At 59.9% G+C, this 19,542-nt stretch overlaps 1 protein-coding gene across 2 annotated transcripts; it reads left to right on the top strand.

The window, feature by feature from the left end:
• Positions 1-6,700: 6,700 nt before the first annotated feature.
• LOC132083905 (GPI-linked NAD(P)(+)--arginine ADP-ribosyltransferase 1-like) lies at positions 6,701-13,490 on the top strand. 2 transcript variants are annotated; one of them, XM_059488877.1, is made up of 6 exons: positions 6,701-6,882; positions 6,943-7,476; positions 9,044-9,407; positions 11,195-11,233; positions 11,606-13,232; positions 13,287-13,490. In XM_059488877.1, the coding sequence occupies exons 2-5, from the start codon at positions 7,033-7,035 to the stop codon at positions 11,689-11,691; spliced, it is 933 nt and encodes a 310-aa protein (XP_059344860.1). In that variant the 5' UTR covers positions 6,701-6,882; positions 6,943-7,032; the 3' UTR covers positions 11,692-13,232; positions 13,287-13,490. The 2 variants fall into 2 exon arrangements, with proteins under 2 accessions (XP_059344860.1, XP_059344868.1); XM_059488885.1 differs by having other exon boundaries at positions 6,707-7,476; positions 11,606-12,739; positions 12,776-13,232.
• The last annotated feature ends 6,052 nt before the right edge of the window (positions 13,491-19,542 follow it).

Raw genomic sequence — 19,542 nt, 5'->3', positions numbered from 1 at the left:
AGCAGCAGCCCCCGGGGGGTTCTCAGCGCCCCCAGGTCGAAGCCCCCGGGTGGCTCCGGCTGCCCCATGGGGGGGTCCCGGGGGTCCCGGCGCTCCTCAGGGGGGCTCAGGGGCTCCTGGGGGTCTCAGGGGGGTCCCGGGGGGTCTCAGGGGGGCTCAGGGGCTCCTGGGGGTCTTAGGGGGGTCCCGGGGGGTCTCAGGGGGGCTCAAGGGCTCCTGGGGGTCTCAGGGGGGTCCCGGGGGGTCTCAGGGGGGACTGGGGGTCCTGGGGGTCTTAGGGAGACCCGGGGCGGCTGGGGGGGTCTGGGGGTCTTGGGAATGTCCAGGGGGTCCGGGGGGGGTTCTGGGGGTCCTGGGAAGGTCTGGGGGGGTCCCGGGGGGTCCTGGGGGTCTTAGAGGGGCTCTGGGGGGTCCCAGGGGGTCCTGGGGGTCTCAGGGGCACCCGGAGGGGTCTGGGAGGGTCCTGGGTGGTTCGGGGGTCTGAGGGGGTCCTGGGGGTCCTGGGAAGGTCCGGGGGGGTCCCGGGGGGTTCTGGGGGACCCCGGGGAGGTCTCTGGGGATCCCTGTGGGGCTGGGGGAGGGGCAGAGACTTGGGGGGGGGGAGGGGACACACGTGGGTGCCCCCCCCTCCCGCCCCTCCCCCCCGTCGTGACAGGCACCGGCGGGACCGCGACAAAGGGACATTGTGGGGATACTGGGAGGGACTGGGGGGGACTGGGAGGGACTGGGATGGACTGGGATGGACTGGGAGGGACTGGGGGGAACTGGGGGGGACTGGGAGGGACTGGGAGGGACTGGGGGGGACTGGGAGGGACTGGGGGGACTGGGAGGGACTGGGAGGGACTGGGAGGGGTCTGGGAGGGACTGGGAGGGACTGGGGGGGACTGGGAGGGACTGGGGGGGACTGGGAGGGACTGGGAGGGACTGGGGGGGACTGGGAGGGACTGGGGGGACTGGGAGGGACTGGGAGGGACTGGGAGGGGTCTGGGAGGGACTGGGGGGACTGGGATGGACTGGGATGGACTGGGAGGGACTGGGGGGAACTGGGGGGGACTGGGAGGGACTGGGAGGGGCTGGGATGGACTGGGAGGGACTGGGATGGACTGGGGGGGAACTGGGAGGGACTGGGGGGACTGGGATGGACTGGGATGGACTGGGAGGGACTGGGGGGAACTGGGGGGGACTGGGAGGGACTGGGAGGGGCTGGGATGGACTGGGAGGGACTGGGGGGAACTGGGATGGACTGGGAGGGACTGGGAGGGACTGGGGGGGACTGGGAGGGACTGGGAGGGACTGGGAGGGACTGGGGGGGGACTGGGAGGGACTGGGATGGACTGGGAGGGACTGGGGGGAACTGGGGGGGACTGGGGGGGACTGGGAGGGACTGGGAGGGACTGGGATGGACTGGGAGGGACTGGGAGGGACTGGGAGGGACTGGGAGGGACTGGGGGGGGACTGGGAGGGACTGGGATGGACTGGGAGGGACTGGGGGGAACTGGGATGGACTGGGATGGACTGGGAGGGACTGGGGGGGGACTGGGAGGGACTGGGAGGGACTGGGAGGGACTGGGGGGGGACTGGGAGGGACTGGGAGGGACTGGGAGGGACTGGGGGGGACTGGGATGGACTGGGAGGGGACTGGGAGGGACTGGGATGGACTGGGAGGGACTGGGGGGAACTGGGGGGGACTGGGGGGGACTGGGAGGGACTGGGAGGGACTGGGATGGACTGGGGGGGAACTGGGAGGGACTGGGATGGACTGGGGGGGAACTGGGAGGGACTGGGAGGGACTGGGGGGGGACTGGGAGGGACTGGGATGGACTGGGGAGAACTGGGAGGGACTGGGGAGAACTGGGAGGGACTGGGAGGGGTCTGGGAGGGACTGGGAGGGGCTGAGGGGAACTGGGATGGTCTGGGGGAACTGGGAGGGACTGGGGGGGACTGGGAGGGACTGGGATGGACTGGGAGGGACTGGGATGGACTGGGAGGGACTGGGATGGACTGGGGAGAACTGGGAGGGACTGGGAGGGGTCTGGGAGGGACTGGGAGGGGCTGAGGGGAACTGGGATGGTCTGGGGGGGACTGGGAGGGGTCTGGGAACTGGGGGAGCTTCGTGGTGGGCCCTGGGCGTATACTGGGATGGACTGGGAGGCAGCTGGGATGCACTGGGGGCGGGACTGGAAGGCGATCGGGAGGGACTGGGAACTGCTGGGAGGGCTTCAGGCGCAAAATGGGAGGGACTGGGAGCCACTGGGAGCCACTGGGGGATAACTGGGATAGGCTGGGGAGGGACTGGGAGTGACTGGGAGGATGTACTGGGAGTGACTGGGAGCTGAGAGGATGTACTGGGATATACTGGGAGTGACTGGGAGCTGAGAGGATGTACTGGGATATACTGGGAGTGACTGGGAGGCTATACTGGGATATACTGGGAGTGACTGGGAGGCTATACTGGGATGTACTGGGAGTGACTGGGAGCAGCCGGGGAGTGGCTGACAGGAAACTGAAGGGTACTGGGGGCACTGGGAGGTACTGGGAGTCTGCAAGGAGTGAGAGGAGTGTGAGTAACTGGGAGCACTGGGGAGCAACTGGGAGCACTGGGAGCACTGGGAGCAGAGCCCCTCCAGACACTCCCAACACTCCCAGTGCTCCCAGTGCCTCCCAGTTCCCTCCCAGTTCCCTCCAAGTCCCCCTCCCAGTCCCCTCCAGTCCATTCCAGTTTTGTCCCAGTCCCTCCCAGTCCCCTCCAGTCTATTCCAGTTTCGTCCCAGTCCCTCCCAGTCCCCTCCCAGTCCATTCCAGTTTGGTCCCAGTTCCCTCCCAGTGCCTTCCAGTCCCTCCCAGTATAGCCTCTCAGCTCCCAGTAAATCCCAGTATATCCTCTCAGCTCCCAGTCCCATCCCAGTCCATTCCCAGTCCCATACCAGTCCATTCCCAGTCCCTCTCAGTCGGTCCCAGTTCATCCCAGTCGGTCCCAGTTTGGTCCCAGTCCATCCCAGTCCATTCCCAGTCCATCCCAGTCCATCCCAGTTTGTCCCAGTTTGTCCCAGTCCATCCCAGTCCCTCCCAGTCCATCCCAGTCCATCCCAGTCCATTCCCAGTCCATCCCAGTCCATCCCAGTTTGTCCCAGTCCATTCCCAGTCCATCCCAGTCCATCCCAGTCCATTCCCAGTCCATCCCAGTCCCTCCCAGTCCCTCCCAGTCACTGTCAGTCCCACTCCCAGTATAACCCAGTATATCCCAGTATATCCCAGTCCCTCTCAGTCGGTCCCAGTTTGGTCCCAGTTTGGTTCCAGTTCATCCCAGTCCCTCCCAGTCCATTCCCAGTCGGTCCCAGTTTGGTCCCAGTCCATTCCCAGTCGGTCCCAGTTCGGTCCCAGTTCGGTCCCAGTCCCTCCCAGTCGGTCCCAGTTCGGTTCCTGGGTCCCTGCTGGGGGTGGGGGAGGGGCGGGGACACCCTAAAAATACCCGAGGGGGGGGAGGGGCTGGCCCGGGGCCCGAGCGCGGCTAAAAATAGCCCGGGGGGGGGGGGGTCACGTGACCCCGGGAGGGGGAGGGGGGGACACACCGGGGGGGGGGGAGGGGAGCGGCACCGGGACCCCGCAGGTAACGGGGGAGGGGACCCGGGGGGGGACACGGGACTGGGGACACCTGGAGGGGACACCTGGGGGGACACCTGGGGACACGGGATTGGGGACCTGGGGGACACCTGGGGGGACACTTGCGGGGGACAACTGGGGACACCTGGGGACACGGGGCTGGGACTGGGGACACCAGGAGGGGACCTGGAACCGGGGACACCTGGCGGCTTTGGGGGGACATGGGGACGGGACACGGGGTTGGGGACACCCGGAGGGGACACGGGGTTGGGGACATTGGGGGGACACTGGGTTGGGATTGGGGACAGCTGGGGACATGGGGGGGGGGGGGGGGGGGACGACGCGGGGCTGGGATTAGGGACACCTGGAGGAGACACGGGGTTGGGGACACCTGGGGGGACACGGGGTTGGGGACACCTGGGTTTGGGGACACCTGGAGGGGACATGGAACTGGGGACACTGGGCTGGGACTGGGGACAACAGCGGGGACACACACGGTTGGGGACACCTGGGGACACGGGACTGGGGACACCTGGAGGGGACACGGGGCTGGGGACATTGGGGGGACACGGGGCTGGGATTGGGGACAGCTGGGGACATGGTGGGGGGGGGACACGACACGGGGCTGGGATTGGGGACACCTGGAGGAGACACGGGGTTGGGGACACCTGGGGGGACACAGGGCTGGGATTGGGGACACCTGGGGGGACACGGAGCTGGGATTGGGGACACCTGGGGGGACACGGAGCTGGGATTGGGGACATGGCGGGGGACACACGAGACTGGGAACACTGAGAGGGGGACACGGGGTTGGGGACACCTGGGTTTGGGGACACCTGGAGGGGACATGGAACTGGGGACACTGGGCTGGGACTGGGGACAACAGCGGGGACGCACACGGTTGGGGACACCTGGGGACACGGGATTGGGGACACGGGGAGGGGACATGGGGAGGGGACCTGGGGGACACTGGGGGGGTACCTGACACCCCCAGTCACTCCCCGTGTCCCCCCCCCCAGTGTCCCATGGTGTCCCCAATCCCACTGGGGTTGGGGACACCATGGGACACTGCAGGGGGACACAGAGTTGGGGACACGGGGCTGGGATTGGGGACACCTGGGGGGGACACGGGGCTGGGATTGGGGACACCTGGGGGGGACACGGGGAGGGGACAGGAAGACTGGGGACACCTAGAGGGGACACGGGGGGGACACGGGGTTGGGGACATTGCGGGACACTGGGGGGACACCTGGGGGGACACGGGGCTGGGATTGGGGACAGCTGGAGGGGACACAGAGTTGGGGACCTGGGGGACACTGGGCTGGGATTGGGGACATCGGGGACCTGGCGGGCAGCGGGGGGGACACGAGGTTGGGGACACCTGGAGGGGACACCTGGGGACACAGGACTGGGGACACGGGACAGGGGACACTGAGCTGGGATAGGAGACACCAGGGGACACGGGGCTGGGGACACCTGGAGGGGACACAGAGCTGGGGACACCTGGGGACACTGGGCTGGGACTGGGGACACAGGATTGGGATTGGGGACACCTGGGGACATGGAGGGGGGGACGACACGAGGTTAGGGACACCTGGGGTTGGGGACACGGGGCTGGCATTTGGCAAACTGGGGGGGACACTGGGGGGACACGGGACTGGGATTGGGGACACCTGGGGACAAGGCGGCAGGGACACGGGGTTGGGGACACCTGGGGACATTGGGCTGGGACTGGGGACACCTGGAGGGGACTTGGAACTGGGAACACGGGGCTGGGGACACTGGGGGGACACGGGATTGGGGACACTGGGGGGACACGGGATTGGGGACACTGGGCTGGGATTGGGGACACGGGGTTGGGGACACCTGGGGTTGGGGACACCTGGGGTTGGGGACACCTGGGGGGACACGGGACTGGGGACCTGGGGCTGGGATTGGGGACACCTGGGGACGCAGGGCCAGGACTGGGGACAATTGGGTGGACGCCTGGAGGGGACACGGGGTTGGGGACACCTGGGCGGACACCTGGGGACACAGGGCTGGGATTGGGGACAGCTGGAGGGGACACGGGCTTGGGGACACCTGGGGATACTGGAGGGACAATTGGGGACATGGGACTGGGGACACTGGGGGGACACAGGGAGGGGACACCTGGGGACACAGGAGCAGGATTGGGGACAGCTGGGGACATGGGAAGGAACACGGGGTTGGGGACACCTGGGGACACAGGACTGGGATTGGGGACATCTGGGGGGACACCCGGGGACATCTGGGGACACAGGAGGGGGACACGGGATTGGGGACACTGGGGACACAGGATTGGCATTGGGGTCTTGGGGACACTGGAATGGGGACACTGGAATGGGGACACTGGAATGGGGACACCTGGGGACACGGGGCTGGGACTGGGGACAGCTGCGGGGACACGCACGGATGGGGACACCTGGGGTTGGGGACACCTGTGGGGGAAACAGGACTGGAGTCTTGGGGACACCAGGGAGGACACACAGGACTGGGGACACCTGGGGACACCTGAGGGGACAACTGGGGACATGGGACTGGGGACACTGGGCTGGGTTGGGGACACTGGGGGACTGCGGTGACAGTGGGGGACACACGGGACTGGAGACACTGAGAGGGGAACACCTGGGGACACTGGGCTGGGATTGGGGACACCTGGAGGGGACACGGGGTGTGGCCAGAGCGTCTGGAGTGATCAGGACAGGATCGGGGTCACGGGGTGCGGCCGGAGGGTCCAGAGTGACCCCGGGATGGGCTCAGGGTCACGGGGTGCGGCCGAAGGGTCCGGAGTGACCCCGGGATGGGCTCAGGGTCACGGGGTGCGGCCGGAGGGTCCAGAGTGACCCCGGGATGGGCTCAGGGTCACGGGGTGCGGCCGGAGGGTCCAGAGTGACCCCAGGACCAGGACTGGGGACCCAGGACACGTCCGGGGTGTCCTGGGTGGGGCTGACCCCACTGCCCCTCTCCAGAACCTCACCAAGGAACCTTTCCTGTGTCCCCCAGTATCCCCAGTGTCCCCCAGTGTCCCCCAGTATCCCCAGTGTCCCCAGTGTCCCCCAGTATCCCCAGTATCCCCCAGTCTCCCCAGTCTCCCCCAGTATCCTCAGTGTCCCCAGTGTCCCCGTGTCCCCCAGTGACCTCCAGTGTCCCCAGCATCCCCAGTATCCCCCACTGTCTCCCAGTGTCCCCCATTGTCTCCCAGTGTCCCCCAGAGTCCCCCAGTGTCCCCTGTGTGTCCCTGCTGTCCCCCATTGTCCCCCAGTGTCCCCCAGAGTCCCCCAGTGTCCCCTGTGTGTCCCTGCTGTCCCCCAGTGTCCCCAGTGTCCCCCAGGGTCCCCCAGTGTCCCCTGTGTGTCCCTGCTGTCCCCCATTGTCCCCCAGTGTCCCCCAGAGTCCCTCACCACCCCCACCATGGACCCACTGACCCTGACCCTGCTGGCGATGACCGCAATGACCGCAGCGACCACGGCCGCCGGTGTCCCCTCCGGTGCCACCACTGCCACCCCCGTGCTGGCGGTGCCCCTGGACATGGCCCCGGCCTCCTTCGACGACCAGTACCGGGGCTGCGGCCGCGCCATGGCCGCCGAGCTGCCGGCCCTCAACCGCTCCGAGCTGCGGCGCGGCGCCGCCTTCGCCGAGGCCTGGGCTCTGGCCGCGGCCCAGTGGCGTCTGCGGCCGCCCCCTCGGTCCCCTCGGTCCCCTCTGTCCCCGGCCCAGGCCATCGCCCTCATGGCCTACACGGCGCCGGTGCCGCTACACCGCGAGTTCAACGAGGCCGTGCGCGCGGCCGGGCGCTCCCGCCGCGAGTACCGCGACAACTTCCGCTTCAAAACGCTGCATTTCCTGCTGACCCAGGTGGGGAAAACGCCAAAAATCGCTCGGTTCAAAAGATTAACAATAGCAATTAAATGGTGGTAAAAATAGGGGTGTAATTAAAGTGATGAAAATTGGGATAATTGGGATTGAGGACAATACGAGACAATAAAAACGAAGAGTTGAGGATGGTCTGCTTAGGGTCAGGGTCAGGGTTAGGGTCAGGGTCAGGGTTAGGGTTAGGGTCAGGGTTAGGGTCAGGGTCAGGGTTAGGGTTAGGGTTAGGGTCAGGGTTAGGGTCAGGGTTAGGGTCAGGGTCAGGGTTAGGGTTAGGGTTAGGGTCAGGGTTAGGGTTAGGGTCAGGGTCAGGGTCAGGGTTAGGGTCAGGGTTAGGGTGAGGGTCAGGGTCAGGGTTAGGGTCAGGGTCAGGGTCAGGGTCAGGGTCAGGGTCAGGGTCAGGGTCAGGGTTAGGGTTAGGGCCAGGGTCAGGGTTAGGGTTATGGTTAGGGTTAGGGTTAGGTTTAGGGTCAGGGTCAGGGTCAGGGTTAGGGTCAGGGTTAGGGTTAGCGTTAGCGTAAGGGTTAGGGTTAGGGTTAGGGTTTGGATTATTGTTAGGGTTTGGGTTTGGGTTAGGGTTAGGGTGCAAATAAGGTCATCTAATATTTAATATTCACTTCAATATACACCAAAAGCCGATAATAAAATACTCAATTTTCACGCCCGCAGGCCGTGGTGGCGCTGAGGGACACTCAGGGCCCGCGATGTCACCGCGAGTTCCGTGGCGTGCGCAGGGTCAGGGTTAAGTTTAGGGTTAGGGTGCAAAAAAGGTCATCTAATATTTGATATTCACTTCAATATACACCAAAAGCCACTAATATAATACTCAATTTTCACGCCCGCAGGCCGTGGTGGCGCTGAGGGACGCTCAGGGCCCGCGGTGTCACCGCGTGTTCCGCGGTGTGCGCGGGGTCAGGGTCAGGGTTAGGTTTAGGGTTAGGGTGCAAAAAAAGTCATCTAATATTTGATATTCACTTCAATATACACCAAAAGCCGATAGTAAGGTACTCAATTTTCACGCCCGCAGGCCGTGGTGGCGCTGAGGGACGCTCAGAGCCCGCGGTGTCACCGCGAGTTCCGCGGTGTGCGCGGGGTCGGGGCTAGGTTTAGGGTTAGGGTGCAAAAAAGGTCATCTAATATTTGATATTCACTTCAATATACACCAAAAGCCACTAATAAAATACTCAATTTTCACACCCGCAGGCCGTGGTGGCGCTGAGGGACGCTCAGGGCCCGCGGTGTCACTGCGCTTTCCGCGGCGTGCGCGGGGTCAGGGTCAGGGTTAGGTTTAGGGTTAGGGTGCAAAAAAAGTCATCTAATATTTAGTATTCACTTCAATATACACCAAAAGCCACTAATAAAATAATTTTCACGCCCGCAGGCCGTGGTGGCGCTGAGGGACGCCCAGGGCTCGCGGTGTCACTGCGAGTTCCGCGGCGTGCACGGGTCAGGGTTAGGTTTAGGGTTAGGGTGCAAAAAAGGTCATCTAATATTTAGTATTCACTTCAATATACACCAAAAGCCACTAATAAAATAATTTTCACGCCCGCAGGCCGTGGTGGCGCTGAGGGACGCCCAGGGCCCGCGGTGTCACCGCGTGTTCCGCGGCGTGCGCGGGGTGCGGTTCGCGGCGCGGCGCGGGGACACCGTGCGCTTCGGCCACTTCGCGTCGGCGTCGCTGCGCAACGAGAGCTCCTGGGGCTTCGGCACGGACGCGGCCTTCCAGGTGCTCACCTGCCACGGCGCGGCCGTCCGCGAGTTCTCCTTCTTCCCGCACGAGGAGGAGGTGCTGATCCCGCCCTTCGAGACCTTCGAGGTCACCGATGTCACCAACGTCACCCAGGGTGGGGACAAGGCGCGGATCCGGCTGCGCTCCACCGGGACCTTCAGCAACTACAACTGCGAGTGGCTGCGAGGTGACAGCGCGGGGGGACGGTGCCTGGGCGGACGGGGACGCTCGGTGAGGGGACGGGGACACGCTGCTGGGGACAAGGACAGGGACACATGGTGATGGGGACGCTCGGTGAGGGGACAGGAACATCCCGTGCTGGGGACAAGGACAGGGACACATGGTGATGGGGACACTCGGTGAGGGGACAGGGACACGGTGCTGGGGACAAGGACAGGGACACATGGTGATGGGGACACTCGGTGAGGGGACAGGGACACGGTGCTGGGGACAGGGACACATGGTGATGGGGACGCTCGGTGAGGGGATGGGGACATCCCGTGCTGGGGACAAGGACAGGGATACATGGTGCTGGGGACAAGGACAGGGACACATGGTGATGGGGACACTCTGTGAGGGGACGGGGACACGCTGCTGGGGACAAGGACAGGGACACATGGTGGTGGGGACACTCGGTGAGGGGACAGGGACACGCTGCTGGGGACAGGGACACATGGTGATGGGGACGCTCGGTGAGGGGACAGGGACACGGTGATGGGGACAAGGACAGGGACACACGGTGATGGGGACGCTCGGTGAGGGGACAGGGACACGCTGCTGGGGACAAGGACAGGGACACGGTGCTGGGGACAGGGACAGGGACACATGGTGATGGGGACGCTCGGTGAGGGGACAGGGACATCCCGTGCTGGGGACAAGGACAGGGACACGGTGCTGGGGACAGGGACAGGGACACATGGTGATGGGGACGCTCGGTGAGGGGACAGGGACATGCTGCTGGGGACAGGGACACATGGTGATGGGGACACTCGGTGAGGGGACAGGGACATCCCGTGCTGGGGACATCCACTGTGGGCTTGGGGACAAGGACACTCAGAGAGGGTGAGGGACAGGGACATCCCGTGCTGGGGACAGGGACGCACAATGTCGGGGACATCCCCAATGGGGACAGGGACGAGGACACTCCCTGTGGGGACAGGGACAAGGACACTCGGTGAGGGTGAGGGGACAGGGACACACAGTGCTGAGGACAGGGACACACTGTTTTGGGGACAAGGACAGGGAGACACAATGCTGGGGACACTCAGAGAGGGTGTGGGGACAGTGCTGGGGACATCCACTGTGGGGACAGGGACACTCAGGGTGAATGGACAGGGACACACAGTGCTGGGGACAGGGACAGGGACACATGGTGATGGGGACAGGGACACCATGCTGGGGACATCCACCATGGGGACAGGGACACATGGTTCTGGGGACCTCCACCGTGGGGACAGGAACAAGGACACTCAGGGTGAGGGGACAGGGACACCCAGTGCTGGGGACATCCACCATGGGGACAGGGACAAGGACACTGCCCTTGGGCATGGGGACAGGGACACTCAGAATGGTGAGGGGACAGAGAAACCCACTGTGGGGACAGGGACAGCCAGTGCTGGGGACACTCAGAGCGGGTGAGGGGACAGGGACAGGGATGGGGACAGGGACAGGGACAGGACAGGGACAGGACAGGGACAGGGACAGGACAGGGACGGGGACGGGGACAGGACAGGGACGGGGACGGGGACAGGGACGGGGACAGGGACAGGGACAGGGACAGGACAGGGACAGGGACAGGGACAGGACAGGGACGGGGACAGGGACAGGGACAGGGACAGGACAGGGACAGGGACAGGGACAGGACAGGGACGGGGACGGGGACAGGGACGGGGACAGGGACAGGGACAGGGACAGGACAGGGACAGGGACGGGGACAAGGCCACCCCAGCACTGACACTGTCCCTCCCCTCACAGAGCAGCGCTGTGGGGACGGACCCTGCGTGTTCGACACGGGTGAGCTGGGACCCCCCCTTGTCACCTCCTGTCACCTCCTGTCACCGTCTGTCACCCCCATGGCACTGCCATCCCTCTGTCACCTCCTGTCACCGTCTGTCACCCCCATGGCACTGCCATCCCCTCTGTCACCTCCTGTCACCTTCTGTCACCCCCATGGCACTGCCATCCCCTCCCTGTCACCTCCTGTCACCTCCTGTCCCCTCCTGTCACCCCCCATGGCACTGTCATCCCTCTGTCACCTCCTGTCCCCTCCTGTCACCCCCATGGCACTGCCATCCCCTCCTGTCACCTCCTGTGGCACTGCCATCTCCCTGTCACCTCCTGTCACCCCTGTCACCCCTGTCACCTCCCTGTCCCTTTGCCCCCCAGGCTGGAGCGTCCCCAGGTCCCCTCCCCACCTCGGGGGGCTCCTCGTGGCCACCACAGCCCTGGCAGTGGCCACCGGAACCTTCTGAGCCGCGAGGCCACCAGGGCCACCAAGATCAACGTGGTCACCATGGCCATCAAGGCCACCAAGGTCACCAAGGCCACTGAGACCACCAGGGCCACCAAGTTCAACGTGGTCACCAAGGCCACCAAGGACACCAGGACCTCCTGAACAACAAAGCCACTGAGGTCACCAAGGTCCTCATGGCCACCAAGGTCACCATGGACGCCGAGGCCACCGAGGCTGCCAAGGTCACCGAGGTCACTGAGGCCACCATGGTCACCATGGCCACCAAGGACACCAAGATCACCAAGGCCACCAAGGACATGATGGTCACCGAGGCCACCGAGGTCACCGTGGTCACCATGGCTACCAAGGACACCAGGACCTCCTGAGCCACCAAGGTCACCATGGCCACCAAGGACACCAAGGCCACCATGGTCACAATGGCCCCTAAGGCCACCAAGGTCACCAAGGTCACCAAGGACACCAGGACCTTCTGAGCAACAAAGCCACTGAGGTCACCAAGGTCATCATGGCCACCAAGGTCACTGAGGTCACCGAGGTCATCAAGGACCCCAAGGTCACCAAGGTCAACAAAGACACCAAGGACACCAAGGTCACCAACGCCACTGAGGTCCCCATGGCCACCACGGTCACCAAGGCCACCATGGCCACCAAGGCCACCACAGTGGCCAAAGCCACCAAGGACACCATTGTGGCCAAAGCCACCAAGGCCACCATGGCCATCAAGGACACCAAGGTCACCAAGGACATCAGGGACACCGGGATGTCCTGAGCCACGAGGCCACCAAGGTCACCATGGCCACCAAGGTCACCAAGGACACCGAGGCCACCATGGTAACAATGGCCACCAAGGTCACCAATGCCACCATGGCCACTAGGGTTACCAAGGCCACCAAGGTCACCATGGTCACAATGGTCACTATGGCCACCAAGGTCACTGTGGTCACAATGGCCACCAACGATGCCAGGACCTTCTGAGCAACAAGGTCATCAAGGCCACCATGGTCACCATGGTCACCACAACCACTGTGGCCACCAAGGCCACCATGGTCACCATGGCCACCAAGGACACCAAGGCCACCAAGGTCACCATGGCCACCAAGGCCACCACAGCCACTGTGGCCACCATGGTCACCAAGGCCACCATGGCCACTGTAGCCACCAAGGCCACCATGGTCACCATGGCCGCCAAGATCACCAAAGTCACCATGGCCACTGAGGTCACCATGGCCACCATGGTCACCAAGGCCACCAGGACCTCCTGAGCAACAAGGCCACGATGGTGACAAAGGCCACAGAGGTCACCATGGTCACCACAGCCACCAAGGCCACCACAGCCACTGTGGCCACCAAGGCCACCATGGTCACCATGGTCAACATGGTCACCATGGCCACCAAGGCCACTGTGGTCACCATGGCCACCATGATCACCAAGGCCACCAAGGTCACCATGGCCACCATGATCACCATGGCCACCATGGTCACCAAGGCCACCAGGACCTCCTGTGCAACAAGGCCACCAAGGTCACCAAGGCCACTGAGGTCACCATGGCCACCATGATCACCAAGGCCACCAAGGTCACCAAGGCCACTGAGGTCACCATGGCCACCAAGGCCACCACAGCCACTGTGGCCGGGATAAGGGGACAATGGCAGGGCCACCGCTGCCACCAGGACAGGGGGACCTTGGACGTGTCACGGCCTCCTTCTTTGGCTTTTTGCGGAATTTTCTGTCCCTTTCCAGAAATTTCCGTTTTCCTGCCGGATTTTATTAAACTGGATCTGCCTCAGTCCACAAAATGTCTCTGACTTTAACCCAGACTGAGGGGTTTAGGCCCGGTTTAGGGGATTTACACCCAAATTTGGGGATTTAGGCCCAGGTTTAGGGGATTTACATCTGAATTAAAGGGTTTAGGCCCGGTTTAGGGGATTTACACCCAAATTTGGGGATTTAGGCCCAGGTTTAGGGGATTTACATCTGAATTAAAGGGTTTAGGCCCGGTTTAGGGGATTTACACCCAAATTTAGGGATTTAGGCCCAGGTTTAGGGGATTTACATCTGAATTAAAGGGTTTAGGCCCGGTTTAGGGGATTTACACCCAAATTTGGGGATTTAGGCCCAGGTTTAGGGGATTTACATCTGAATTAAAGGGTTTAGGCCTGGTTTAGAGCATTTAGACCCAAATTAAGTAATTTAGGCCCAGTTTAGGGGATTTAGACCTGAATAAAAGGATTTAGGCCTGGTTTAGGGGATTTACACCCAAATTAAGGCATTTAGGCCCTGTTTAGGGGATTTAGATCCAAATTAAAGGATTTAGCCCCCATTTAGGGAATTTAGATCTGAATTAAGGGATTTAGGCCCAGTTTAGGGGATTTAGATCTGAATTAGGCATTTAGGCTCGGTTTAGGGGATTTAGGCCCAAATAAATCTAGTTAGGCCTGACTTAGGGGATTTCAACCAGAATTAAGGGATTTAAACCCAAATTAAGGGATTTCAACCTGGATTGACAGAGTTAGGCCTGATTTAAGGGATTTCAACCAGAATTTATGGAGTTAGGCCTGGTTTAAGGGATTTCAACCAGAATTACGGGATTTCAACCCAAATTAAGGGATTTCAACCTGAATTAACAGAGTTAGGCCTGGCTTAGGGAATCTTAACCTGAATTGAGGGGTTTAGGCCAGAATTAAGGATTTCAACCCAAACTAAGGGATTTCAACCTGAATTAACGGGGTTAGGCCTGGTTTAAGGGATTTCAACCAGAATTAACGGGGTTAGGCCTGGTTTAAGGGATTTCAACCAGAATTAACGGGGTTAGGCCTGGTTTAAGGGGTTTCAGCCAGAATTAACGGGGTTAGGCCTGGTTTAAGGGATTTCAACCAGAATTAACGGGGTTAGGCCTGGTTTAAAGGGTTTCAACCGGAATTAATGGGGTTAGGCCTGGTTTAAGGGATTTCAGCCAGAATTAACGGGGTTAGGCCTGGTTTAAGGGATTTCAACCTGAATTAACGGGGTTAGGCCTGGTTTAAGGGGTTTCAACCAGAATTAACGGGGTTAGGCCTGGTTTAAGGGATTTCAACCGGAATTAATGGGGTTAGGCCTGGTTTAAGGGATTTAGGCCAGAATTAACGGGGTTAGGCCTGGTTTAAGAGATTTCAACCGGAATTAAGGGGGTTAGGCCTGGTTTAAGGGATTTCAACCAGAATTAACGGGGTTCGGCCTGGTTTAAGGGATTTCAACCAGAATTAGGGGATTTCAACCCAAACCAAGGGATTTAAACTGAAGGCAAGGGGCAGATCCCACCCCCCCAAATGTCCCCTCTGTCCCCTTGTCACCAGATGTCACCGCGTCACCGGGAGGTTCAGGGTCAATTAGCGGGGTTAATTACCCCAATTAGGCTGCAGGTGACGTTGGGCGGGTGTGACAAGGTCGCGGTGCTGGTGGCACTTCCTGGTGCCACCTCGGCGTGTCAGGGGACAAAGTCCCGTCCCCCTGTCCCCGTGGGACCGGCTGGGCTGGGGTGGGGCCGGACGGACTTTGGACACCGGGAGGGGACGTGGGGACAGGGGGGTGGATGGACATGGGGACATGGGGACGTGGGGATGGACATGGGGACAGGGGGGTGGATGGACATGGGGACATGGGGATGTGGGGATGGACATGGGGACAGTGGGATGGATGGACATGGGGACACAGGGACATGGGGACGTGGGGACAATGGGATGGACATGGGGACAGTGGGATGGATGGACATGAGGACATGGGGACAGTGGGATGGATGGACACAGGGACATGGGGACGTGGGGACAGTGGGATGGATGGACATGGGGACAGTGGGATGGATGGACATGGGGACATGGGGACATGGGGACAGTGGGATGGATGGACAGAGGGACATGGGGACATGGGGACAATGGGATGGACATGGGGACATGGGAATGGATGGACATGAGGACATGGGGATATGGGGACAAGGGGATGGATGGACAGACAGACATGGGGACAATGGGAAGGACATGGAGACATGGAGATGGAGGGACATGGGGACATGGGGACGCTGGGATGGACAGACAGAGGGACATGGGGACAGGGGGACACTGGGACAGATGGACATGGGGACATGGGGATATGGGGACACAGGGGTGGACATGGGGACACTGGGACGGATGGACATGGGAGCAGTGGGATGGACAGACAGAGGGACATGGGGACACTGGGATGGACAGACATGAGGACATGGGGATATGGGGACTGACAGACACAGGGACATGGGGACACTGGGATGGATGGACACGGGACATGGGGACAGACAAGGGGACATGGGGACAGTGGGACAGATGGACACGGGGACACAGGGATGTGGGGACACTGGGCTGGATGGACATGGGGACATGGAGACATGGGGATGGACAGACACAGGGACACTGGGACAGACGGACACAGGGACGTGGGGCCACTGGGACGCTGGGATGGACAGACATGGGGATGTCACGAGTGTCACAGGTGTCACAGGGTGTCACAACACGTCACAGCGTGTCACAGGTGTCACAGGTGTCACAGGTGTCACAGCGTGTCACAGCGTGTCACAGCATGTCACAGGTGTCACAGGTGTCACAGGTGTCACAGGTGTCACAGCGTGTCCTGGCTCAGGGTGACACAGCCGAGCCCGACCGTGGCCTCACCACTCACTGGTGTCCCAGGGCCACCGTGTCCCCATGTCCCCATGTCCCTGTGTCCCTGTGTCTGTCTGTCCCCGTGTCCCCATGTCCCTGTCCATCTGTGTCCCCATGTCACTCTATCCCCATGTCCCTGTCCCCATGTCCCCATGTCCATCCCAGTGTCCCCATGTCCCCCTGAATCCCCATATCCCCGTGTCCCCATGTCCCCATGTCCCCATGTCCCTGTGTCCCCATGTCCCCAGGTCCGTGTGTCCATCTCAGTGTCCCCATGTCCCCATGTCCCACTGTGTCCCTGTGTCCCCGTATCCCTGTGTCTGCCTGTCCCGGTGTCCCTGTGCCTGTCTGTCCCCATGTCCCTGTGTCCATCTCAGTGTCCCCCTGTCCCCATGTCCCACTGTGTCCCTGTGTCCCCGTGTCCCCCTGAATCCCCATGTCCCCGTGTCCCCATGTCCCCAGGTCCGTGTGTCCATCTCAGTGTCCCCATGTCCCCATGTCCCACTGCATCCCCATGTCCCCACGTCCCCGTGTCCCCGTGTCCCCATGTCCATCCCAGTGTCCCTGTGTCCCTGTGTCCCTGTGTCCATCTCAGTCCCCCATCAATTTGGGGGAAAAAATTGGGAATTAGGGAAAAAAATCAGGGATTTCGGGGGGCAAATGGGAATTTTGGGGAAATAACATCAGAATTCAGGGGAAGTTGGGATGTGGGGGAAAAATTGAGAATTTAGGGAGAAAACCAGGAAATTTTTGGGAAAAAAGGGGAACTTTGGAGGGGAATATTGGGGAGAAATTGGGAATTTTGGGGGAGAAATTGGGACTTGAGGTATAAAATGGAGTTTTGGGGGAAAATTGGGAATTTAGGGAGAAAACCAGATATTTTTTGGGGAAAAAGGGGAATTTTGGAGGGAAAATTAGGAAAAAATTGGGGGAAAGTTGGAAATTTGGGGGGAAAAATGGCAATTTTGGGGAAATAACATCAGAATTCGGGGGAAGTTGGGATTTTGGGAAGAAAATTGGGCGTTTTGGGAGAAAAATCAGGAATTTTAGCGGAAAAATTTGGATTTTGGGAGAAAAGTTGGGAATTTAGGCGGAAAAACAGGAATTTTTTTTTTTTAAAAAATGGAATTTTGGAGGGAAAACTAGAGAAAAAAAAAAATTGGGGATTTTGGGGGAAATGTTGGGAATTTCGGGGAAATTCCTGGGAATTTGTGGCAAAAATTCATAAATGCGGAGGCAAAAAATGAAGAATTTGGGGTAAAAATTTGGAAGTTTTGGGGAAAAGAAGCACAAAGTTTTGGGGCAAAAAACCGATGACGTCATCAGGATCCCCTCCCCTCCGCCCCGGTGGATTCCTGGAATTCCCAAAATCCCCAAAATCCCCAAAATCCCCGGAATTCCGTCAGGGGGCGGCCCCGGGGGCCGGGGCAAAATCCGGGAACTGCGACCGGGACAAACTGGGACGGACCGGGACGGACCGGGATGGACTGGGATGGGACTGGGATAAACTGGGATGGACTGGGATGGGACTGGGATAAACTGGGAGGGACTGGGATGGACTGGGAGGGACTGGGATAAACTGGGATGGACTGGGATGGGACTGGGATAAACTGGGATGGACTGGGATGGGACTGGGATAAACTGGGAGGGACTGGGACGGACTGGGAGGGACTGGGATGGACTGGTCCGGACTGGTTTGGACCGGTTTGGACTGGGAATTCTTCCCCATTTGATCCAGTAACAGCAAGAAAATAAAGGAATTTTTCACAGATTTTTGGGATTTTTTTCTCCTCCCATTTATTATCCCAAACTCCTGCTGGCTGCAGTGTGGACTGGTCTGGACTGGTTTGGATTGGTGTGAACTGGTTTGGACTGGTCTGGACTGCTCTGGATTGGTGTGAACTGGTCTGGACTGGTCTGGACTGGTTTGGACTGGTTTGGATTGGTTTGGACTGGTCTGGACTGGTGTGAACTGGTTTGGACTGGGAGGTTCCCAGTTGGATCCAACAAATGCCAGTTTTATCCAAGATTTTGGTGATTTTTGGGATTGGACTCTGGTTTGAACCGGTCTGGACTGGTCTGGACTGGTTTGAACTGGTCTGGACTGGTTTGAACCGGTCTGGACTGGTCTGGACTGGTTTGAACTGGCTTGAACTGGTTTGGACTGGGAGATTCCCAGTTGGATGCAATAAATCCCAATTAAATCACAGATTTTTGGGATTGGGCTCTGGTTTGGACTGGTTTTTACTGGTTTTACTGGTTTGGACTGGTCTGAACTGGCTTGGATTGGTTTAAACTGGTTTGAACTGGTTTGCACGGGGAGGTTCCCAGTTGGATGCAATAAATCGCAATTAAATCAAAGATTTTTGGGATTGGGCTCTGGTCTGGGCTGGTTTGGACACGTTTAAACTGGTCTGGACTGGTCTGAACCAGGAATGACTCCAACAAACAGCAAGAAAATAAAAGAATTTTACAAAGGAATTTTTTTGGAGATTTTTGGGATTTTTCTCCTCCCATTTATTATCCCAAACTTCTGCTGGCTCCAGAACTGGTCTGAGCTGGTTTAAACTGGTTTGAACTGGTTTGGATTGGTCTGAACTGGGAATGACTCCAAGAAACAGCAAGAAAATAAAGGAATTTTTCACAGATTTTGGGATTTTTGAGATTTTTCTCCTCCCGTTTATTCCCAAACTTCTGCTGGCTCCAGTTTGAACTGGTCTGAACCGGTTTTTACTGGTTTGGACTGGTTTGGATTGGTTTGAACTGGGAATGGCTCCCAGTTCGATCCAATAACACCGAGAAAATAAAGGAATTTTGCCCAAATTTTTGGTTTTTTTCTCCTCCCATTTATCCCAAATTTCTGCTGGCTCCAGTGTGAACTGGTCTGAGCTGGTTTAAACTGGTTTGAACTGGTTTGGATTGGTCTGGACTGGGAATGACTCCAAGAAACAGCAGGAAAATAAAGAAATTTTTCACAGATTTTTGGGATTTTTCTCCTCCCATTTATTATCCCAAACTTCTCCTGGCTCCAGTTTGAACTGGTCTGGACTGGTTTGGACTGGTCTGGACTGGTTTGGACTGGTCTGGACTGGTTTGGACTGGTTTAAAGTGGGAATGACTCCAAGAAACAGCAAGAAAATAAAGGAATTTTTCACAGATTTTGGAGATTTTTGGGATTTTC

This window comes from Ammospiza nelsoni, chromosome 1, assembly GCF_027579445.1.
Source record: "Ammospiza nelsoni isolate bAmmNel1 chromosome 1, bAmmNel1.pri, whole genome shotgun sequence".
In the NCBI taxonomy this organism is placed as follows: domain Eukaryota; kingdom Metazoa; phylum Chordata; class Aves; order Passeriformes; family Passerellidae; genus Ammospiza; species Ammospiza nelsoni.
The sequence above is the reverse complement of the archived record's forward strand: the minus strand, read 5'-3'. Positions and strand labels throughout refer to the sequence as shown.

Excerpts from the sequence above, each read along its gene's own strand:
- LOC132083905 (XM_059488877.1), top strand. The coding sequence starts at position 7,033 with ATGGACCCACTGACCCTGACCCTGCTGGCGATGACCGCAATGACCGCA. Across the intron at positions 9,408-11,194 it reads CAACTGCGAGTGGCTGCGAG|AGCAGCGCTGTGGGGACGGA; the intron begins GTGACAGCGCGG and ends CTCCCCTCACAG. Across the intron at positions 11,234-11,605 it reads ACCCTGCGTGTTCGACACGG|GCTGGAGCGTCCCCAGGTCC; the intron begins GTGAGCTGGGAC and ends TTTGCCCCCCAG.